The sequence below is a fragment of the Lepidochelys kempii genome, chromosome 11 (genome assembly GCF_965140265.1).
Source record: "Lepidochelys kempii isolate rLepKem1 chromosome 11, rLepKem1.hap2, whole genome shotgun sequence".
Classification (NCBI taxonomy): domain Eukaryota; kingdom Metazoa; phylum Chordata; order Testudines; family Cheloniidae; genus Lepidochelys; species Lepidochelys kempii.
Window position 1 is genome coordinate 38,948,016 of NC_133266.1, and position 19,523 is coordinate 38,967,538.

A 19,523-nucleotide genomic window follows, 5' to 3' on the forward strand; every position below is an offset into this window, starting at 1 on the left:
ATTGCTAAGTGACACTGTCAAATCAAATTTACTGTTTTTAAACCATGTATTTTTAGACTCCTCCTCCCATGGTTTTGGCCTTTTTTTTTTTTTTTTCTGGTCTGGGTAAATATCCCAGATGTGTGATTTGAAGACCCTTGGTAACACTAACCTGGCAGAGTGCAAGTGGGCCTGATTCAGTGCCCATTGAGATCAGTGGGAGTTTTTCCATTGACTTCAGTGGACTTCGGATTATACCTGTTGCCTAAGGAATCCTGCAGGCTTGCGGTTCTGTCATCTGCAGGGCTTCCCAACAAGGACAAGAGGAGTGGCTTTTATTAAGCAATATGTATAGTTAAGTTGATGCAGGATCAGCCTATTATTCTTTTGTAGATATCTCTGAATTGCTACACAGTCAAAGATAGGGCCTGATGTGAATCCTTACACTCAAACAAGTTGTTCTGCTGATGTCAGCAAGCCTGCTTCTGTGATTAAAGGTCTGAAGGATTAGTCCTTCTCTTTGGCTGTGTAGAGATTCAGGTATTTCACAGAAGGATTTAAGTGGAGCTGTGTAGTTAGATTTCCCCCCCATCCCCCCAGTTAAATTAAATATTGGTAGGAGGTGGGGGACAGACATACTTTAGGATTATTTCTTTCCCCCCCCCCCAATTAAGCCTGAAAATTCGTGAACTAAAATAACATCAAGACTCAGAGTGTGATCCTGTGCTTTGCCTCTCAGACGGTGAGAGGCCAGGTGGAAAGGTGGGATATGGAGGCTTGAGGCCACCTTTGTGTCCCCTTAATTATGGGGTGCTCTGGGACTCCTGGTGCAACTTAGACAGCACCAGCTGCCTGTCTAAGTTATGTCAGCCCCATAAGCCTCATGGCTGTCTTCTGTAGTTCCTGTGCCAGGGGAATCCTCCCATGGCTGGACCCAGGGTTTGTGGGGTTCCTGTACATCGGTCCTGTGCATGTTGTATTGGGGTGACAATCTCCCCCTCCTATTTTACACACACTGAACAAAACATAGAAACTTGTAATATCCAGATTTAGCAAAGAGAATAAAATATCGAATTGTTCTCCGTTGAAAAGACTCTGAAAGTTGGTAGGTCCCATGTCTGATTTTAAGATTTTTCTTAACTGTCTGTGATCATAAGTGTGTTTCCCTTTCAAAACAAATGTTTTATTGCTTTCAAAGAGGTGTTTGTGTCAGCTCAGTGCTTACCAATATCCATACAGCAAACCAGTACAGATTCACTGGAGGAAAACATTTCGACTTCTATTTTGGATGGCAGGCATAAACACATTTTAATTATGAGAAATACCGTGACAGTGTTCTCTTCCCAGTTCTTTGGAAGATGCTCATAATGTGGAAAACACCCTATGTTCTGATTAACTTCTGAAAGTATATCTCAACTTTATTTTATGATTTACGGGGGATATGGCAGGGAGGATGTGAACACAATTGTATCTTCATCGTAACTAACTTTTGTACAGAATACCTGTTTCATGGTACCCTCTTTTATGCACGTAAGTGTGCAGATCAGTAAGGGGAATTGAAAATAGTGGTGGCTCAGGGTTTGGTTTTTTTGTTTGTTTTGTTTTTCAGATACCTGTTCTGAACTATATTGGTACTTGGCTAACTTATTTTTTTTTTCCCCCTGTTTGTCTTATAGATTTTGTCAGCGCCACCGGATGAAATCAAGTTCAAATGTTCCCTGTGTCCCAAAAGACTTGTTGATGATGTCAGAACTAGTTCTTCCACAATTCATCTTTAGTCTTATTCAGTACTTAAGAGAAGGATATAATGAACCTGGTATGTTTGAATTTGCATGTGGATACCATGGTTTATGTCGCTGTCTCTTGATTATGATTCTTTGTGAAGATGCTAACTTTAGTCTGTGCTTGTTATACCAATAAAATAAAAACCAGCAGGATCTTATTAAAGGGGAAAAAGCAAAATACCACATTTATTGTGAATACAGAAAGAATCATAGTAAGCAGTTAGTTATAGCTATAACATTCCATTCAATCTCATATTTATTCACACATTCATTCATACACACACAGGTTCTGCAAGGTTGTTATCATAGTTACCAGCCTTAGAGTTACTCATGCCAAGCCACAGGCCAGATGGCCTGGGCATGAGGAGGGAGCAGGGACTTGTCACGTGCTCATCTGACACTCCTGGAAGTTGGTTTGCAGAATCAGACCCCAAACTTCTCGCTTTCTAGAGTCCATTTTTATAGGAATTTCTTCCTATGCCAGTCTATGGGAATTGCTTTGCATCATGCTGTTGCTGAATCAATCAGCAGATGGCACATTCCTGACGGCTCCATGCTGCCAGATGTTATCTTGTTCTTTGATTCTCCCATTCTTGAGGCAGTTGGGTGGATTCCAGTCTGCCCTCGGGGGGGGGGGGTCCTCTGATTATTTCCACTTGACGCCTTCTTCAGCCGATGGACACTGGATTCTTTGGCTGGCACCTCCCTGATCATTCAGTTATTATCCACACCAAGCATCCATCCACATACATCCTCTATCTCTGTTTTAATCACAATTGTTAACAAAGCGAGATGAATACAACAAAAGGGCGGGGAGTCTCTGGGTGCTGTTTCTGTTACATAGTATTGCTTTGAGTCTCTCTCTGTGTGAGTGGTGGTTGTTACAAAGAATTGCTTTGAGAACAGACTCTGTCTTAGAATGTACTAACACAATTAGCATCTTGCAAGTTTCACACATAGAGGGAGAGAAACAGTACTAAAAACCAAGAGACCTCTTAATTAGTAATACCCTGGAATTTAAACTATGAAAAATCAAACTCATTTGTGATTTTAACAGAGAACTTCTTTAATATGATCCAACATGCTGAACCTAGTGAATCCTTTCCTAGCCACATGTTGAAAGGATCAGAGCTGTGTTGTGTGTGTGTGTGCGTGCGCACACAATGAGCCAGTAGTTGGTGAGCTCAATTTAATTTTAGTCAGTGCCAAAAAACTTTAGTAATGTGGAGTTAAGTTTGCCTTGCATTGGTTTGTGCCCTTCCTGTAAACAGAGGGTATTGTGTATTTCAGAGCACTTTAACAATTGAAAGCAGCTCACTTTTGGGTAGGCTGTATCTCCTTAATCTTTTGACAGAATTATGCTAAACTTGCACTATAAAGTCTATGCTGATCCTTCTTGTGGCATATCAGATTTCATAACAGGCTCCCTGTGTTCATGGTGAGAGAGATATGGCAATTTCCTGCAATATCCTTGAAGAATCTTATTGAATTAAGTTTGTGTGTTTGGAGTCCATTGTATTAAATGCAGAGTTTATGTATTATTGTGGGAAGAATTGTATGTAACCTCTTTTTGGGGCCGGGAAGAGGGAGGAGATGGGATGTATGAGCCTGGGGAAGTGTTGTGAGCTTCAAAGGACTGTAATTGAACATTATAATTGAATGGGCCAGATAAGAATGGACTTTTGGGACAGTGTCGTGCAGTTTTCTTTGGAATCTCTAGGGGAAAGTGAATGCAAATATCCCACTCTGTGCAAAAATCAAACGTTTTGAAGTTACACCCCAAAGAGAGGGCCACTGTCTGCTGATTACTGTTGGGGTTTCACCAAGACCTCTTTACTTAGTTCTCCAAGAATTCAGCTAGACTCCGAACTCATCACTCATTTCTTTATTGGCATACAATCAAACTACACTTGAGTTGATCAGTTTCAAGCATAGGGGTGGGTACAGGGCATACCACATATACACAGTTGTACAGCAGTCCTCTTCCTTTATATACATTTACACATTGCACTGCATTTACGATACATTGCATTACATATTTTGGGATTGGCTTAGTTACTTTGTAGGAACCAATCCCTGTGCAGCATCCTCTGTCCATGCACCATCCATGTATTACTTTCTCTTTACCTCATCTTTATGTTCCCTACTTCTCTGACCCAGGAAACCATTTACAATGGACATCTCCCTTGTCTTAGCTAGTACAGACATTCTGATTCCAACCTGCTGATCCATTTACCTCCCTAGTTTTCTCTCTCAAGACATGAAACCTCACCCATGTCCAATTACTCATGTCAAGCCAGGCCTACAATTACCTGTTCCTGGAATCTGAAATCAAAGGCCCAAGCTGTATAAAGGAAAGACTGAACTATTTTTGGTGTTTCTTGTTCTGAGTTAAGGCTGTTATGAACTTGTAACCACAGAAAAACCCTTTTTTAGGGTTTGAAGGACTAACTCCTACCAAAGATCTTGTTAAAACATGGGGGAGGGGGTAATCTCTGGTAAACTTACTGGCATGCAGGTTATTTTATTATTTTTTAAAAAAAATTCTGTAATGCTTTCATTTTAAATTAGCTTGCTTATAAAGATCTGTGTGTTTTTTGAGTGCTTGCAATTAGTTATTCATAGTCTTTGGAGAGAAAGCAAAGTACAGATGCAGGCCTGTTTAAGCAGTCTGGCTTGCTGAGGATATCACAGTTTAGGCAGGGAAGTATGCAGCCTGGAAAACTCCCAGTCAGGAGAGAGAGAGAGAGAGAAAGATGCGGGTCACTTCCCACAAGCGGTGATTCCTGATTAGCTAGGAGCCTAAAGTGGGTGCCCTTGGACTCTGGAGGGGGAATACAGGTGCAGTTGCCCTGAACTATGACGTGGATTTTAAAGCATTTTGAAAAATGCTCTCTTTAACAGAAAGCTCTGATCAGTCTTAACCATTCTCCATAACACTAATTTTTTTAAAAGTGTAATTAAGGTCTCTTGTAATGCTTACGCACAAGGGGACAAAATTAAGGTTTCACAAACAATCGTAATATTCTTTTAACATAGCTTTTTGTATGTAGTTTCTTATGTTTTTTTTTAAAAAAGTAAATTGTAAAACAGAAATTTCATCTTGTGGAGAGATATTGACATACACATGATTCATGCAGTTATAGTTCAGACAAACATGATTTTCTATTGTATAGAGATCTTATTTCTTTGAAAGTAATATACGTACAGACCCGTTTACGCACGGATGTCGGGAGTCAAGCCGTCACGACCGCTTGTTAACGGACCGGGGTTAAGAGGGCCATGCTGAAAAAAGTGTCTATGATTCACTTAGGAAAAAAACGCCGTTATTTTCTGCTCTTTCTGGCTTGCATTTTTTTTCTTTCTTATGAAGTCTGCAGATGAATGATTTAGATATTTTCCGCATTTTGCTCCTCCATAAATCTTACAACAGTTTCTACAGCACTAAGGGCTTCTGTGGGCAAAATTTTGACCTTTTCAATAACATCCTCGCCATCACTTTCGTGGCCCAACGTAGCCTCGCAGCCCGTTAATATTTCTTCCTTGGACAGAAATTCTGAAGTCAGGCAATCTTCACTCGGTAATGATTTCTGGCCACATGTCCAAACTAGCTACCGCTAGTTAAGTGGATTCACGCGTAAACAGGTCTGTACTGTACTGACAGCACTGGCTATGGCCGTTCATTTTGCTCTGTAAGCTCACTATGTATTTGTATTATTGCCTTTGCATCATAGTACTAACTTGTAGTGTCCCTGTTGTTTCAGTCGTGGATCTCTCTTGATCATAAATCCAATTATCTAATGTTGTATGTTTGTCAAGTGGGGATAATTCTTAAGTGAGACCAGACTGTCTATAAACACATTTTACTGGTGACCTAACTAGTGTTTTAATCTTCTGAAATGTTCAGTATAATGCTTTATTGAAACAATAAAAATAAAATGAAACAATTGTCTTTCTCTTCCTTAAACTTCTTTTTATTGGGTTTCCAGCTCCTGATCTGCCATCAGAAAAAGACCTTCACAGAATCCTTCAGATGTTGGAGCCTCATGTTTCCTTTCTAGAAGACTTGACCAAAATGGGAGGAGCAATGCGATCAGTCCTTACCCAGGTTTTGACAAACCAACAGTTCTACAAAGATCTGAGCTCTGGTGAGTTCATGCATATTCCTGTTAATGAATGTTGAAGTTATTAGGAATTTAAATTGAAGCCATTTTTGTTCGTTATCAGGCCAGTGTACTGTATTCTTTTGTTCTGATGTCACCAAAAAGATCAGAAAAATAATTATAAGCATAATGGTCATCTGAGTTGATTGCTATTTTTAGGGCTTGAGAAGCCGATGGGAATTTTGCTGATGTAAGAACTGTGGAGTAGGGTCTTTTGTGGCACAAGTATTTTTATAAGGACATATCATTTCAATAAAGATTTTTATAATTGGTCTAAGATCAAGAACAGAGCTGACTTAACTAACATTTAATTACCATAAAAACATATGATCATAAATGCCTCATATTTTATTTTAGGACCTGCTCTCATAAAGAATACCTGTTGCTGCCTGAGACTGTGGGGTATTCTGTTCACAGTAAAAATAGCCTGATACATAAGCCACCTATTTTCTTCCTCTGATGCTCCCCCTCCCACTCAGCCCAAAATGTTACACAGTCACTGGTTAGGGAGACCTGATGCAAATAACTCCCTGCTTTCTGTGGCTTGCTGCTTTCATTTTTGAGTCTCTCTAACCTACTTCTATATGACTACAAAGCAGATAGGAGTTACTCTGGCTTTAAGTTAGTGTAATTATCTTGAGCAGCTGTGGGTTAAAGGAGGGCAAAACTCTTAGACAGCAGTCTTCTGTCTGAAAGAGAAGTACTTAGGAATACTGCTGAAAAGTACTTTGCCCTCTCCTCTCTCCCAAATTGACTTTTTCATGCTTTAAGGGAAAAGTCTTTTGGGAGCCAAGTACGATCTCTTTTGAATGAAAGAAGTTTAATAATTTTTACTTTGCAGGGGAAAAGCTCACCCTGCATCACAGAGTAGCAGACTTCCTATGCATTTTGTGCTTAGGTGAAAGAGCCAGTTTTTTGGGTTTTTTTCGGAGGGGACAACGGGGGGGAGAATTGTGTGGAATAAGGAAATATGCCTGCAGGAATAGGGAACGTACCTCTATGAGTGGAAACCTAGCCTCCATGGAGGCAGAACACAGCACAGCCTGAGGCGTTTTTGTGGCCCACTAGCAGGTGGGCAGCTAAAAAGGATGTTGTCATCTCTGTGGCATTTGCCTTTCCATTGTTTAATAGCTTGCTTAAAAACCTGAAAACAAAATTATTTCCCCATACTTTTTTTTTCGCTAGAGAAATATTGATTTTTTTCCTAGCCATTTGTTTTTGAAGATTTTAATCCAATGTGTGCAATTTATTTACTTCTTTGTGAACCAGCAACTTGGATGTGAGTGGAAGTGTCTATAGCTCTGGGAATAATCTTGGTTAACTGCTGCTACAGTGGTCTCAACTCAACTTTTTTTTATATTTTGAGATCCAAAACTAAAGTGACAATGTTTTTTCCTGTTTGATGCTCTAAGAACATTCTCTGCCAAAATGTAGACAATTTAAAATGAGTTTTATATATTAGGCCTAATTCACTTCAATATCCTTTTATTTCCACCAACTTGGAGTTTCTGTCTCTCTTTTTTTTTTTCCCATTTGTATTGCAAAACAAGCTTTTCTGTTGAGCTGAAGATGGTTGAATTATTATAGAAGGTAGCAATCTTGCTTAAACAGAGATGTTGGGTGCCTTGATTAGAAGAAAAATGTTTCTTGATTTGGAAAAAGTAAAGAATCAGAAAAGTCTTTTGTATTTTGAATTTAAATTCATCTGCTGGCAAACTGACTTTTGTGTGTGTTTAGGGTCAAGTTGTAGACTTGCATCTCTAATTCTTGTTCAAGTTTTTTTTTTTTTTTTCAAATATTGTGGATCACTTTTAAAATTTTTTAGTCTTGTAAAATAAATGCGTTTGGCACGAATCTCATTAAGTGAGGCCTTTTGTGTTAGTACATGAACTGAATACTTGTTTGTCTTTGCTTTAATGTTGTCTTAAATATATATTCAAGGTGTTGGAGAAAATGCATGTGCAAAGAAAAGTCATGAAAAGTACCTCATAGCTTTGAAAGGCTCTGGACTGGCATTTCCTGAGGATAAACTTGCATGTGGTATGCAGGAGCAAGCATCTGGGACTAGCACTTTAGCAATTCAAGGTTTGTGTAGAAAAACATCTTGGCGAAAAAAATCTTGCTTTTAAAAAAAACCTTCTCTTTCTTGTGTCCTAAACAGTATTTGAAGTGCTTCATGGAATTAAACTATTCGTAGGGATCACTTCACATACTGCCAAAATGCATCAAAAAAACTAAACATAGTACTTCAGGGATAGGATGTGAATAATAATCCTTATCCAATCAGAGAATTCGTGGAATTCGAGTAGGCAAGATGTAATTACTCATATTGGAATTTAGGGACTGTAACTGGGTTAAGTCCTTATTATTGCAATAGTGCCCTGGATTTTTGATGGCCAGAAGTGATCAGGACTTCAGTTTGTCCCTTCTGAAAGAATGTTTTTCCACCAACATAGTGCACTGAAGCACTATGGTGGGATATACTTCTGAATCACAAGCATCACTTCTTCAAGTACCCTGAATATCCCTTGGAGATCTCCCCTCCAAGTACTGCCAAGCCCAGTACTGCTTATCTCGTGAGAGCTAATGAGATCAGTATGAGGCAGTGTGGCTACAGTTAAGGTTATGTTTTGTGTTTCTTTATGGATCATTAAATCTTATAAAACGTGTCTCTCGTCAGTAAAAGAATTGTGAAGGAAATCTTTATTTTATTTTATTTTTATTTCAAAAGGTTTAGCAGGTGCTACAGCAACATCAGGACAAGGAGAGACTTCAGATGAGGTGAGATTTTTTTTTAAAAAGAAATTAAATAGAAATGTAACAATATATAAACAGAGAGAATACCTTAGTCCAAATCCTGCAAATCTTTACTACTTGGTGTATGTCTGTCTAGTTCAGTGGAGAGAAAAGCTGTTAGTAGGGATCTACAGGACCAGATCCTTATGCCCTTGCTCCACTAAATAACTTTAAAAAAAAATAAAAATTTCCATTGTTGCTAATACTGCTTCAGCTGAACTGGTGTAAGCAACACAGATATGTGGTGTCACAGTTCAGGGTAACTGCCACCCGTATTCTCCCCTCGTGGCCCAACAAGGGAACCCACTCTAGGCTTCTAGGTCTTCAGCCGTAATGGTTAGTGACTAAGGCTATGTTTTAGTCACAGGTATTTTTAGTAAAAGTCATGGACAGGTCACGGGCAGTAAACAAAAATTCACGGCTCGTGACCTGTCCATGACTTTTACTATATACCCCTGACTAAAACTCAGGGTGGGGGAGGGCAGCCCAGGTGCTTGCAGGGGGGTGGGCAGCAGAGCATGGCCAGGGACCACTGCTGGTGTTGAGCCGGGTGGGGGTGTTGGTGGGGCCGCCAGGCTCCCTACCTGGCTCTGTGTCTCCCCCCAGCAGCAGCAGAGTTTTGGTGTGGGCGGGGCAAGGGGTTAGGAGGAGGAACGGGACGGGGTGAGGTGGGCTCTGGGCGGTGCTTACCTGGGGGGCTCCCTGGAAGTGGTGACAGCCCCCTCACTCAGCTGCTAGGTGGAGGTGTGGTCAGGCTGCTCTGCAGCGTGTGCATGCTGCCTCCATCTTCAGGCACTGCCCCTGCAGCTCCCGTTGGCCGCGGTTTCCAGTCAACGGGAGCTGTGAAGCCAGCGCTCTGGGTGGAGGCGGAGTGCAGAGCTGCCTGGCCACGCCTCCGCCTAGCAGCTGAGCGAGGGGGAATATGTTGCCACTTCCAGGTAAGCGCCGGCCAGAGCCCGCCTCATCCCGTCCCGTCCTGTGCCCCTGCTCCTTCCCACACCTAAGCTCTGCTGCTGCTGGAGGGGAGCGTGGTGGCCCGAGACTGCCCCAGCAGCGGCCGGTGTGACTGGCGCAGGGGCTTCCTGAGCCAGGCACACCGGTCGCTGCAGAAGTCCCGGAGGTCACAGAAAGTCTTGGAATCCGTGACCTCCAAGACAAACTCGCAGCCTTATTAGTGACCCATGTCTCTCTCCCTCCTGACTTGGCTTTTTCTAGGCTGTGCACTTCCCTGCCTACACTGTGATGTTCCCAGCAAGCCAGCCTGCCTAAACAGGCCAGCATCTGCACTTTACTTTCTCTCTAATGGCTATGAATAGTGTAATTGCCCACAGTTACAAGTTACCACACAGCACTTCATAAGCAAGCAAATTTATTTTTAAAGTGAAAGCATTACAGAAAAAAACATTAAAAAGAGTAAAAGAACCTACATGTGTGCTAAAAAACTTAACCAGCGGTCACCTGACTTCATTCTTGTGCTCTGGTAGCTTCAAGTCCATAACTGGGTTTCCCCCCAGGGTTATAAGTTCATAACTTTTTTGTATTCAGAACCAGAACCACCATGAACAGTTCAGTTTTTCCTTTATACGGCTTGGGCTTTGATCTTGGCCACAGGTAACAGGCGATCAGCAGACAATGGCTTGTTCAGAGCATAGTTTCAAAAGGTTTGATTTTTGCATAATTGGAGGTGAGGTATTTATATTTACCTCCCCCTAGATATTCCCCAGGAAGTTCACTTAACACTTTTTGTTCCAAAAGTCCATTCCTGTTTGGCACTTCGTTCGGTATAGTCCTTTGAACACCAAGGTCTGTCATTTGTTACATTTCCCTCTCCTCGCCTCCCCCCGCCCCACCAGGAAATTACATACAATTCTAGCCCACAGTAATACATAAACCATTAATTTAATACCATGGGCCCCAAAGATACTTAAACTTAATTCAAATAGCTCAACCAAGGGTATGGCAGGAAATTGCTATATCTAGCACAGGTGGCTTTCTCTTTCCAGCAGTCATTTTCAGTATCATGTCAATTAGACTTGTTCTAAGCAGGTTTAATACAGATAATGCTAAAAGGGGTGTGAGCAGTGTTAGGCACTAGATATCCCAGTGATGCTAACACTGTTGCAGCTGAGCTGGTGATAGCAACAGTGGGAATATTTTCTTACATAAATTCCCTGGTGTAGACCTGGCCTTATTTACTAATCATGTTTGGTAGGGGAGAAGGAGAAAAACCTATGTGTGGGTTAGCTGGAATTGGCAAAGAGAATTGTTGGGGACTAGTTACATCACTGTAGAGTTGCTTTATTAATGTATTCTTAACTTGCTTGAAATATTGTTTTTATGGACCTAATTTTTTTTTTTTTTTTTTTACAAAACTTTTAACAGTCTTCCAGATGATAGCTTAGTCCCAGCTGACAGGAATAGACAGCAGTCATTAGTGTATCCTAAAATCTATTTGAACAGGTGTAGCAATGAAAAATCTATTGTTTGTTTATACCTACAATAAGTTACATCAGATGCTTGACTCTGTTGTCACCAGCTCCCTGCATGTTATGCTCTCAGCAGTGCTATTTATAAGTTGACATTTTTCAAAGTACTGCTTGCTATTCTTTAACCATATCTTTACTCGAACACAACCCCACAATATGAAATAACAACTAGAAATACTACTGATGAGACATTAAATGAAACAAAAGAAAGTTCATCTTAATATTCTGAATTTGATTCAGAATGATGCTCACTCCTTGTTTGTGATTGCTCTATTGTGAGGGAAGGAAACTGATGCTATTATGGTAGTTTGGGGAGGGATCAGATATGGCATTCCTTTTGGAAAGGATGGTGGGGTATGAATGGGGACTAGGGAGGTATATTGGTACTATGGAAAGGGAAAAGGATTTATTTCTCTGGGTGAAGTATAACAGTTTAAAAGGAAGGTTGGGGAATAGAATGGATGGCCCAAGGGAAAGGAATTGCTTGGGTTAGTGGGGAAAGAATAGCAGCAATTGAAATATGCCTGTCAGTTAGCGTTTTACACCTTGTGGACACTTAATTCATTCTTTCTTTCCAGACTCGAGTATAAAGCTGCAAATTGCCATATGTTAGATCAAACTAGCAACTATGTTAAGAATGCAGTTGTTTTTATTATTTATTATTATTAAAACTGAGAAATTTGGTCCTATCTGGGATCTGAGTCAAGTTCTCAGTTACCCTATTGAAATGTTTCAGAGTAGCAGCCATGTTAGTCTGTATTCACAAAAAGGAAAGGAGTACTTGTGGCACCTTAGAGACTAACCAATTTATTTGAGCATAAGCTTTCATGAGCTACAGCTCACTTCATCGGATGGGCTTATGCTCAAATAAATTGGTTAGTCTCTAAGGTGCCACAAGTACTCCTTTTCTTTTTTCCTATTGAAATGTAATCTTAAAGAGCATGAGTGAGCATTTTCACACTTGATCTCAACCAGGACTTTTATTTAGAGACATCTATAGCAAGAAGGATTAACAATAAACAAACACAACCAATTTTAATTTATGAGTACATTTTTTTCTTAATTTGTCTGACATATTTTCAGACAAATCGGAGATTACAAGTAAATATGATGTGGGGTGAGGGTAAAAATAACTTCCAGATTCCCTCAGTTTTTTTAGCAACTCAAAAAGAGACTGAAGAGCCTTTTATAAATGTGGGACCTGAAATACACATTTATAAATATAAATCCAGTTAATTTACTCTAAGATACTTTAATAAACAAGCTTTTAACCTTGTTCAGTTTCTCCAGCGCAAATTACTGCAAGGGAAATATTACTTACTGTTCAATAACTCTCTGCATCAAGAACACTAACGCAAAACTGCCTTCAAGCAAAATTGAAAATAAGTTCGTTAGAAAAGATTGTGCTTTCTCCTCATGTAGGACTTTTTTTTTCCTGAATAAGTAGTAGTGGTGAATTATTCTGTCCTTTAGAATTCTAAGTGTATTTTAGTTCATGGGAGAGTAATTGGAGAGAGATGACATTCAGCAAGGTACTTTCCCTTTTGTATTTAAGATGAATCTAAAAAGATTAGTGTTCAGGATGCATTGCTGTTAAACTTCAACTCTTTCCATTAAGATTTAATCCTCCCCTACTGAGACTTGGGAGACCAAATAATCAGCACACATTTCAGTTGAAGAAAATATTCTTCAAGAAAATGATACTTTATTCCCCAAATTTGATCATAGCTTTCATCCTCTTAAATGGATGAAATCACACATTTCAGAAACTGTAATGAAGACAAATATATTTAACTTGCTTCGCTAATATTATAGTGGGCGTAGTGTCATCTGCTTGTTAGAACAGTAGACTTGGAGGCCAGGATCCAGCATCCTAACCTCAACTCATATATCTGTCTGCATGTCACTTTCTCTTTTTATGCCCCATCTTTCCCATTTAAGTGGTGATGATCATGTTTTTAATCTAAATTGGTTTCTGTAAGGCTGGCTTGCTTGTTTATAAAGCGTTCTGTGCACTTTAGATGACAAGTGCCTTTTATATATCTGAAATATTACTTTATTTGCTAGGGCTCTTCTAATTGTAACTGGCTGCCAACAAATTAAATTATTTCAATGTGGGATAGAAACATTTAAATTGATTAGAAAATGTCTACTCAATTATTTGTGTTGCCATCTCAGATTCATAGACGTTATTTGGCTGGAAAAGCCAGAAGAGGCTATCCGTGCAAAAAACAACAAACCCCAAACCAAAAAACCACCTATAAAGGGATAAAAATTAAACTTCATAGTTACATGTACCGTATCTAGATGTTTTACCTATGTAAACGTTTTTGAGCAATTAGTTTCAGAAAGAAAGTAAAGTAGCCAGCAAAATGAATCAAATAAGTTAAAATGTCTGATCTTGCACATAATAATGTTGTCCTTGGGGAAACCATTTTTTAAAATGTATTTTTCTAATGCATTTTATTGAGTCTGTGGTTCCCTTAGCAGATAAAACATTGTCCCATTAGCAAGTATGCACAGGGTCTCCTGTTGTTTTTTAGCTGTGTGTTTAATCCAGAAGTGAATTACAGAGTATTTACTCTCTGTAGTAAACTCTGTACAGCTATTGAGTTTTGTAATCTCTTCCCCTACTCCAGGAGGACCAGGATGGAAGCCAAGGTGTGGGCAAGCGCAAGAGGGTGAAACTAAGCACCAGTACCAAAGGTATTTATGAAGTAATGATCTCCATTTATTATGCTTTCTTTGTGTCTTATCTTATTGTATCTAAAAACGCTCAGTCTGTTTTTAAGCACTGGGAAACTGCATGTGACACAGGCATTTAACTTGTCAGTGAGTATTTTTAATCTGCAGCTCTCATCTCATGAGGAAGCTAGTACTACCATTCAGTATTTGGTATCAGCTGATCATTCGTCGCCTTTGTTTTGCAAGGGAACTTCTAAAAACACATTGTGTTGTCAGTATTTAGGTGGAAGGTTTTTCAAATGCTAATAAATTTAAAAAACCTAGTGGAAGGCTTAATTTGTTCCTGACAATGTCTGTCTGTATTTTGGTGAGCAATATAATTGTAATTTGGGCCAGACAAGAACACTTTCCTTCTGATCCTTTTTGGTCTTAAAGTAAACTGATCCTGTAATGACACTTTAATATGAAAAGAAATGTCATTAGAAATAGATATTCAAATGGAGACTCCTTTGAAACTACTCACATTTATAACTTGCCTTTAAATCATCCCTCTCTGTGGGCCACATCCTGCCATCTTTAGTTCAATTTAAGCAAAATTCCCACTGAGGTCAATGAGAGTTTTATCTGAAGAATGACTGACAAAGTACATGAGGATTTAGCCCTTTGGGGATTAGAGGTGGGAGAATATCCATGTTTTAAGCTTTTTGTTGATAGGTTTATTGTTCTGAAAAGGTGCTAATGGCAATTGTTAATGCCTTCCATACTGATATTTTCAAGAGACAAATGCCTCCCTTTCTTTAAAATTACATTATACCATTATTTGTGGGTATGATAAGACAGGAAGATAGCACTGGGTAGCCACAAGGCATGAGAAGGGAATTTCTATAGGGAAAACAGTAACGAAGGCATGAACAAAGCTTTGGAAAGACTTGAAAGTGAGGATGTGGTGTTTGAATTTGAAATGTACCTAGAGTCATAGGCCTGGAAGGGACTTCAAGAGGTCATCTAGTCCAGTCCCCTGCACTCATGGCTGGACTCAGTATTATCTAGACCGTCCCTGAAAGGTGTTTGTCTAATCTGCTCTTAAAAATCTCCAAATGATGGAGATTCCACAACCTCCCTAGGAAATTTATTCCAGTGCTTAACCACCCTGACAGTTAGAAAGCTTTTCCTAATGTCCAACCTAAACCTCCCTTGCTGCAATTTAAGCCCATTGCTTCTTGTCCTATCCTCAGTGGTTAAGAACAACAATTTTCTCCCTCTTCCTTGTAACAATCTTTCATGCACTTGAAAATAGTTATTATGTCCCTTCTGTCTTCTCTTTTCCAGACTAAACAAACCCAGTTTTTTCAATCTTCCTTCGTAGGTCACATTTTCTAGACCTTTAATCATTTTCATTGCTCTTCTCTGGATTTCCCCCTTTTGTCCACATCTTTCCTGAAATGTGGTGCCCAGAACTGGACACAATACTCCATTTGAAGCCTAATCAGCCCAGAGTAGAGCGGAAGCATTACTTCTTGTAATCATTTTGTCTGTTCTGCAGATGGATGATTTCAATCTGCATGGCCGTCAAGCCGGCATCTTTAATCAGTAGTAAATTCATACACACTTCTTTTTAAAAGGGAGGAAGATTAGACCCTAAATTATTGTAGCATGCTTGCTGTAGTAAGCGACTGGTGATTTTTGATGGAATATTCAGGATTAAGAGAGGTAAAAATGAATTCTCTGATATCACGTTTCCAGAACATAGATAGATTTTCTTCTTTGTTTGGATTGGAAAAAGAGACTCCTCATGAAAATGCCTCTCAAGTTTAAATTGTTCATATTTCTTGTGATATTTTAACAATTTCTGAAAATTCCAACATAGAGGACAGAGTCCACCACTGGCATGTGACTATGGAACGTTGGCTATGCAGGTGGTAAGCTCACCTGGAGTGGGCAAAGTGGCACAAAATGCTAGCAATTCCCCCTTCACTGTTGGGCCTAAAGCCATCCAATACATCCCACAAATAATTGGGTCTGGCCTGGAGGGGTGGGGAACAGTGCCAGGCCAGGAGATGCACTGATTCAGCATTTCTTGCACTGCCTGCCCTGATTTGGTGGAGCCTTTATAAAATCCTGGTTGGAATTTATCTCTGCCTTCTTTGGGGGAGAGGTGGCATTACTGCTGCTTGCCCTCCTCTGGGGAAAGATTCCCTTTCCCTGAGCCCGGTTGGCTCCAGTAGGTACAGGAGGGTCATATTTGCATAAATCTCTCCATACTGTAGGAGTGGACATGTTATGTTATCTGTGGAATAGTAAGTATTAGAGCTTTGAAGGACAGTGGAGATACTGTGTGATTTAGTAGACTCATAATGAGTGTGGGAGTTGAGATAAACTGGGTTTTGATCCCTGTTCTACTACTAACTTGGTTTATAATTTTTGGAAAAGCTGCTTTATTTATCAGTTTTTTCATTGTATAGATTTGGGATAATACTTGCCTACTTCACCAGATTGTTTTGAGAATTTATTATTTGTATGTAAATTGATTGGAAGAGGCAAAATGTTATGTAAGTGTTACATTTTATTTAAAGGTTTTAAAAGTTTTCAAAAAGATCATATATGTTTTTAGGAATTAAACCTAATTTATATCACAGTTTTAACATTCAATTAGTGTGGGTCAGATTCTGCCACACTTGCTCCTGTTGAATAGTACTGTACTCCATCAGTAATTCTACTGAAATCAATGACTAAATCTTCAATTTGTATAAATTGTTGTAGCTCAATTGAAGTCAGTGGAACTATGACAATTTCCATCAGCTGAAGGTCTGACCCAGTGTGTCTATTTGCAGAGTAAGTCACTACCCAGTGTAAGGTTGATAGATTGGGTTCTGTATAAGGGCTTGATTCTGCAGCTGATTTGTACTGAGGACTTCCACTGATGACTGCAGGAATGAAATCATTACAAGCATATACTTGATACAGTATTGGTGATAGCTAACTTTTTTCCTCAAGTATTAGAAAACCCTTTAATCAACATTAGCAGGATAGTAGCATTAAGATGTTCCTGATTCTTAGATATTTGCATCTAGTACAGGGGTGGCCAACCTGAGCCTGAGAAGGAGCCAGAATTTACCAATGTACATTGCCAAAGAGCCACAGTAATACGTCAGCAGCCCCCCATCAGCTCCCCCTTCATGCTCCCAGTGCCTCCCACCCGCCAGCAGCCCCGCTGATCAGTGCCTCCCCATCTCTCCCCATACCCCCCGATCAGCTGTTTCGTGGCATGCAGGAGGTTTGGGAGGATGAGGGGGGAGAGGAAGAGGAGCTAGGGCCAGGGCAGGCTCAGGGGAGGAGGTGGGAAGGGGTGGAACGGGGGCAGGGCCTGTGGCAGAGCCAGGGGTTGAGCAGTGAGCACCCGCTGGCACATTGGAAAGTTGGTGCCTGTAGCTCCAGCCCCGGAGTGGGTGCCTATACAAGGAGCCTCATGTTAACTTCTGAAGAGCCGCATGTGGCTCCTGAGCCACCGGTTGGCCACCCCTGATCTAGGAAGTTAAATAGAATATTAATAAACTAATGTTGGGATGTCCTTTGTGATATGTAAAGTCATTCTGAAGTCTTTTACTCCCCTCTGTTCTCCTACTGTTTATGCAGATCAGTCCATCATGGATGTTTTAAAGCATAAATGTTTTCTAGAAGAATTATTATTTTGGACAATAAAATATGAATTTCCACAAAAGATGGTAACTTTCTTACTCAACATGCTACCAGATCAAGATTATAAGGTATTTACATGCCCTCCTTCCCCCCAAAACAATTTCCTTTACTCACTCACTTTCAGCTTGTATTGCATCTTGCATGAGTACATATATGGTTGATATAAATAATTAATATAACAAACCCTGTGTTCTTTTATTATTTGAGGGTTTGTTGGTATGTCCAGAGCCGCACAATACATGGAAGGAGATGTGGACAAAACAGGTTGGCTGAATAATTCCGTTCTGAAAATTCCTTCAGGAGCCAGAGTATTGTTTGTTTTGTTGTTTTGGCTATTCCCATTTTAGCTCATAAGCTTTGTTAGACTTTATAAGATCTAACTCTCTGAAGGGCAGATACATACAAGCCTTCACAGTTTTAGTTTCCAGACTTGGAGCAAGTGCAATATCAACAAGCTGTTTCTCTACACCCATTCTTTCCCCCTCCCCACCCCCCTCAAGTTTCCTTAGACATCAGACATTTAGGATGGGGAAGAGACATCTGCTCCTGAGATATTTTGTTACTGTTAATATACTCTTTAGAACTAGTTAGTTAAAGATCCAGTGCATGTAATTCTTGTGGCAGGAGGATGTGTTAATACAATATTTTTTCTATGATAAAAATTAGCTTGACTGCTTTATGTAGTTTTTAATTGGGTTTCCTCAATCCCCTGGTGCTAATTTAAAATCTCTTGGAAAGTGTCAGGCTTAACTATAGACATTTTTACCTATGCCACCTATAATAAACTGAGGAATAAATAATAACTCATATCTCATCTGGTTATAAGAAATGACTTGGTTCACATCTTTATTGTGAAAGAATATCTGCTGTTGTTGAGACCTGCTAATTTTAATGTGTGTTAACTGATGACTTTTGGAAGCAGAACATTATGCCTTATTACCTCTACAGCTCCTGAAGTGTGTCAGGTAGGACTGGTCAAATTACTTTTTAATCGAATTTATTTTTGGCAGAAAATTGGGTTTTTGACTTAATTATATTTTTGCAGAAAATGTCTATTTTCCTCAAATTTTAGTAAATCAGACAACCAAGTTTGTTCAGATTTTTTTTTTTTTGGACAAAAATAGGAAATCATCTCAAGGGAGGAAACCACCATTTTACAACCAGTTCTAGTGCTTTACAAAACAAGTAATATACAGACCGTGTCCCAGGGAGCTTAGAAGTCCTACTAGATATGATGTAACAAGAGACACAAGTGAAGGGAAAGGAATGGTGAAGATTGCAAAGTTATTCTGTGAAGTTGTATTCTACATATTAGTTCAGTTCAGTCATTGAATTGTACCAGTTTTTCCTTTTTTAAAATGTTAAATGAATGTAGAAAGAGACAGTCCTGCCTAAAGACCTTACAAGCTATTGGAGAAAGGAAGGTTTACCTACCTTTTACAGATGGGGAACTGAGGCACAGAGAGAAGTGTCTGATACAACTGGTAATTGAAACCAGATCTCCTGCATCTAGTCTCATATGTTAACCACAAGATCATCAATTAGTTCAGTTTCTTATTGCTGTACAGTACCACAAGAAATACAGTTCTTAAATGGAAATAAGCTATGTAGATGCATAGATAGTTCAAGGGTAACCCTCCCTGTGTAAATCCAGCCTAAGTTTGGATAGGAATAACAGAAGTCAGTTATTTGGCTTTCAGCAGAAGAATCAGTTTGATTTAATTGGAGATTGGTCCTGCTTTGAGCAGGAGGTTGGAGTAGATGACCTCGTGAGATCCCTTTCACCCCTGATATTCTACGATACCTATGCTTGCGCTCTTCTGACTTAATTTTATATGGTTCTCTACTGGTGCTCTTTGGCCCACTGAATGCTGTAGGGATAGATTTTACAGTGCTGTAGCTGCGTCAGTCCCAGGATAGTAGAGAGAGAAGGT

At 39.7% G+C, this 19,523-nt stretch overlaps 1 protein-coding gene across 6 annotated transcripts in view; it reads left to right on the forward strand.

The window, feature by feature from the left end:
• UBR3 (ubiquitin protein ligase E3 component n-recognin 3) overlaps nt 1-19,523 on the forward strand; it is a 207,487-nt gene that overhangs the window by 25,618 nt on the left and 162,346 nt on the right. For all 6 annotated transcript variants that reach the window (XM_073305786.1, XM_073305780.1, XM_073305781.1 and 3 more), the window contains exons 2-7: nt 1,656-1,795; nt 5,753-5,911; nt 7,868-8,011; nt 8,658-8,707; nt 13,848-13,914; nt 17,527-17,657. In XM_073305786.1, the coding sequence (XP_073161887.1) occupies nt 1,656-1,795; nt 5,753-5,911; nt 7,868-8,011; nt 8,658-8,707; nt 13,848-13,914; nt 17,527-17,657 (691 nt within the window). The remainder of the gene's footprint in view (nt 1-1,655; nt 1,796-5,752; nt 5,912-7,867; nt 8,012-8,657; nt 8,708-13,847; nt 13,915-17,526; nt 17,658-19,523) is intronic.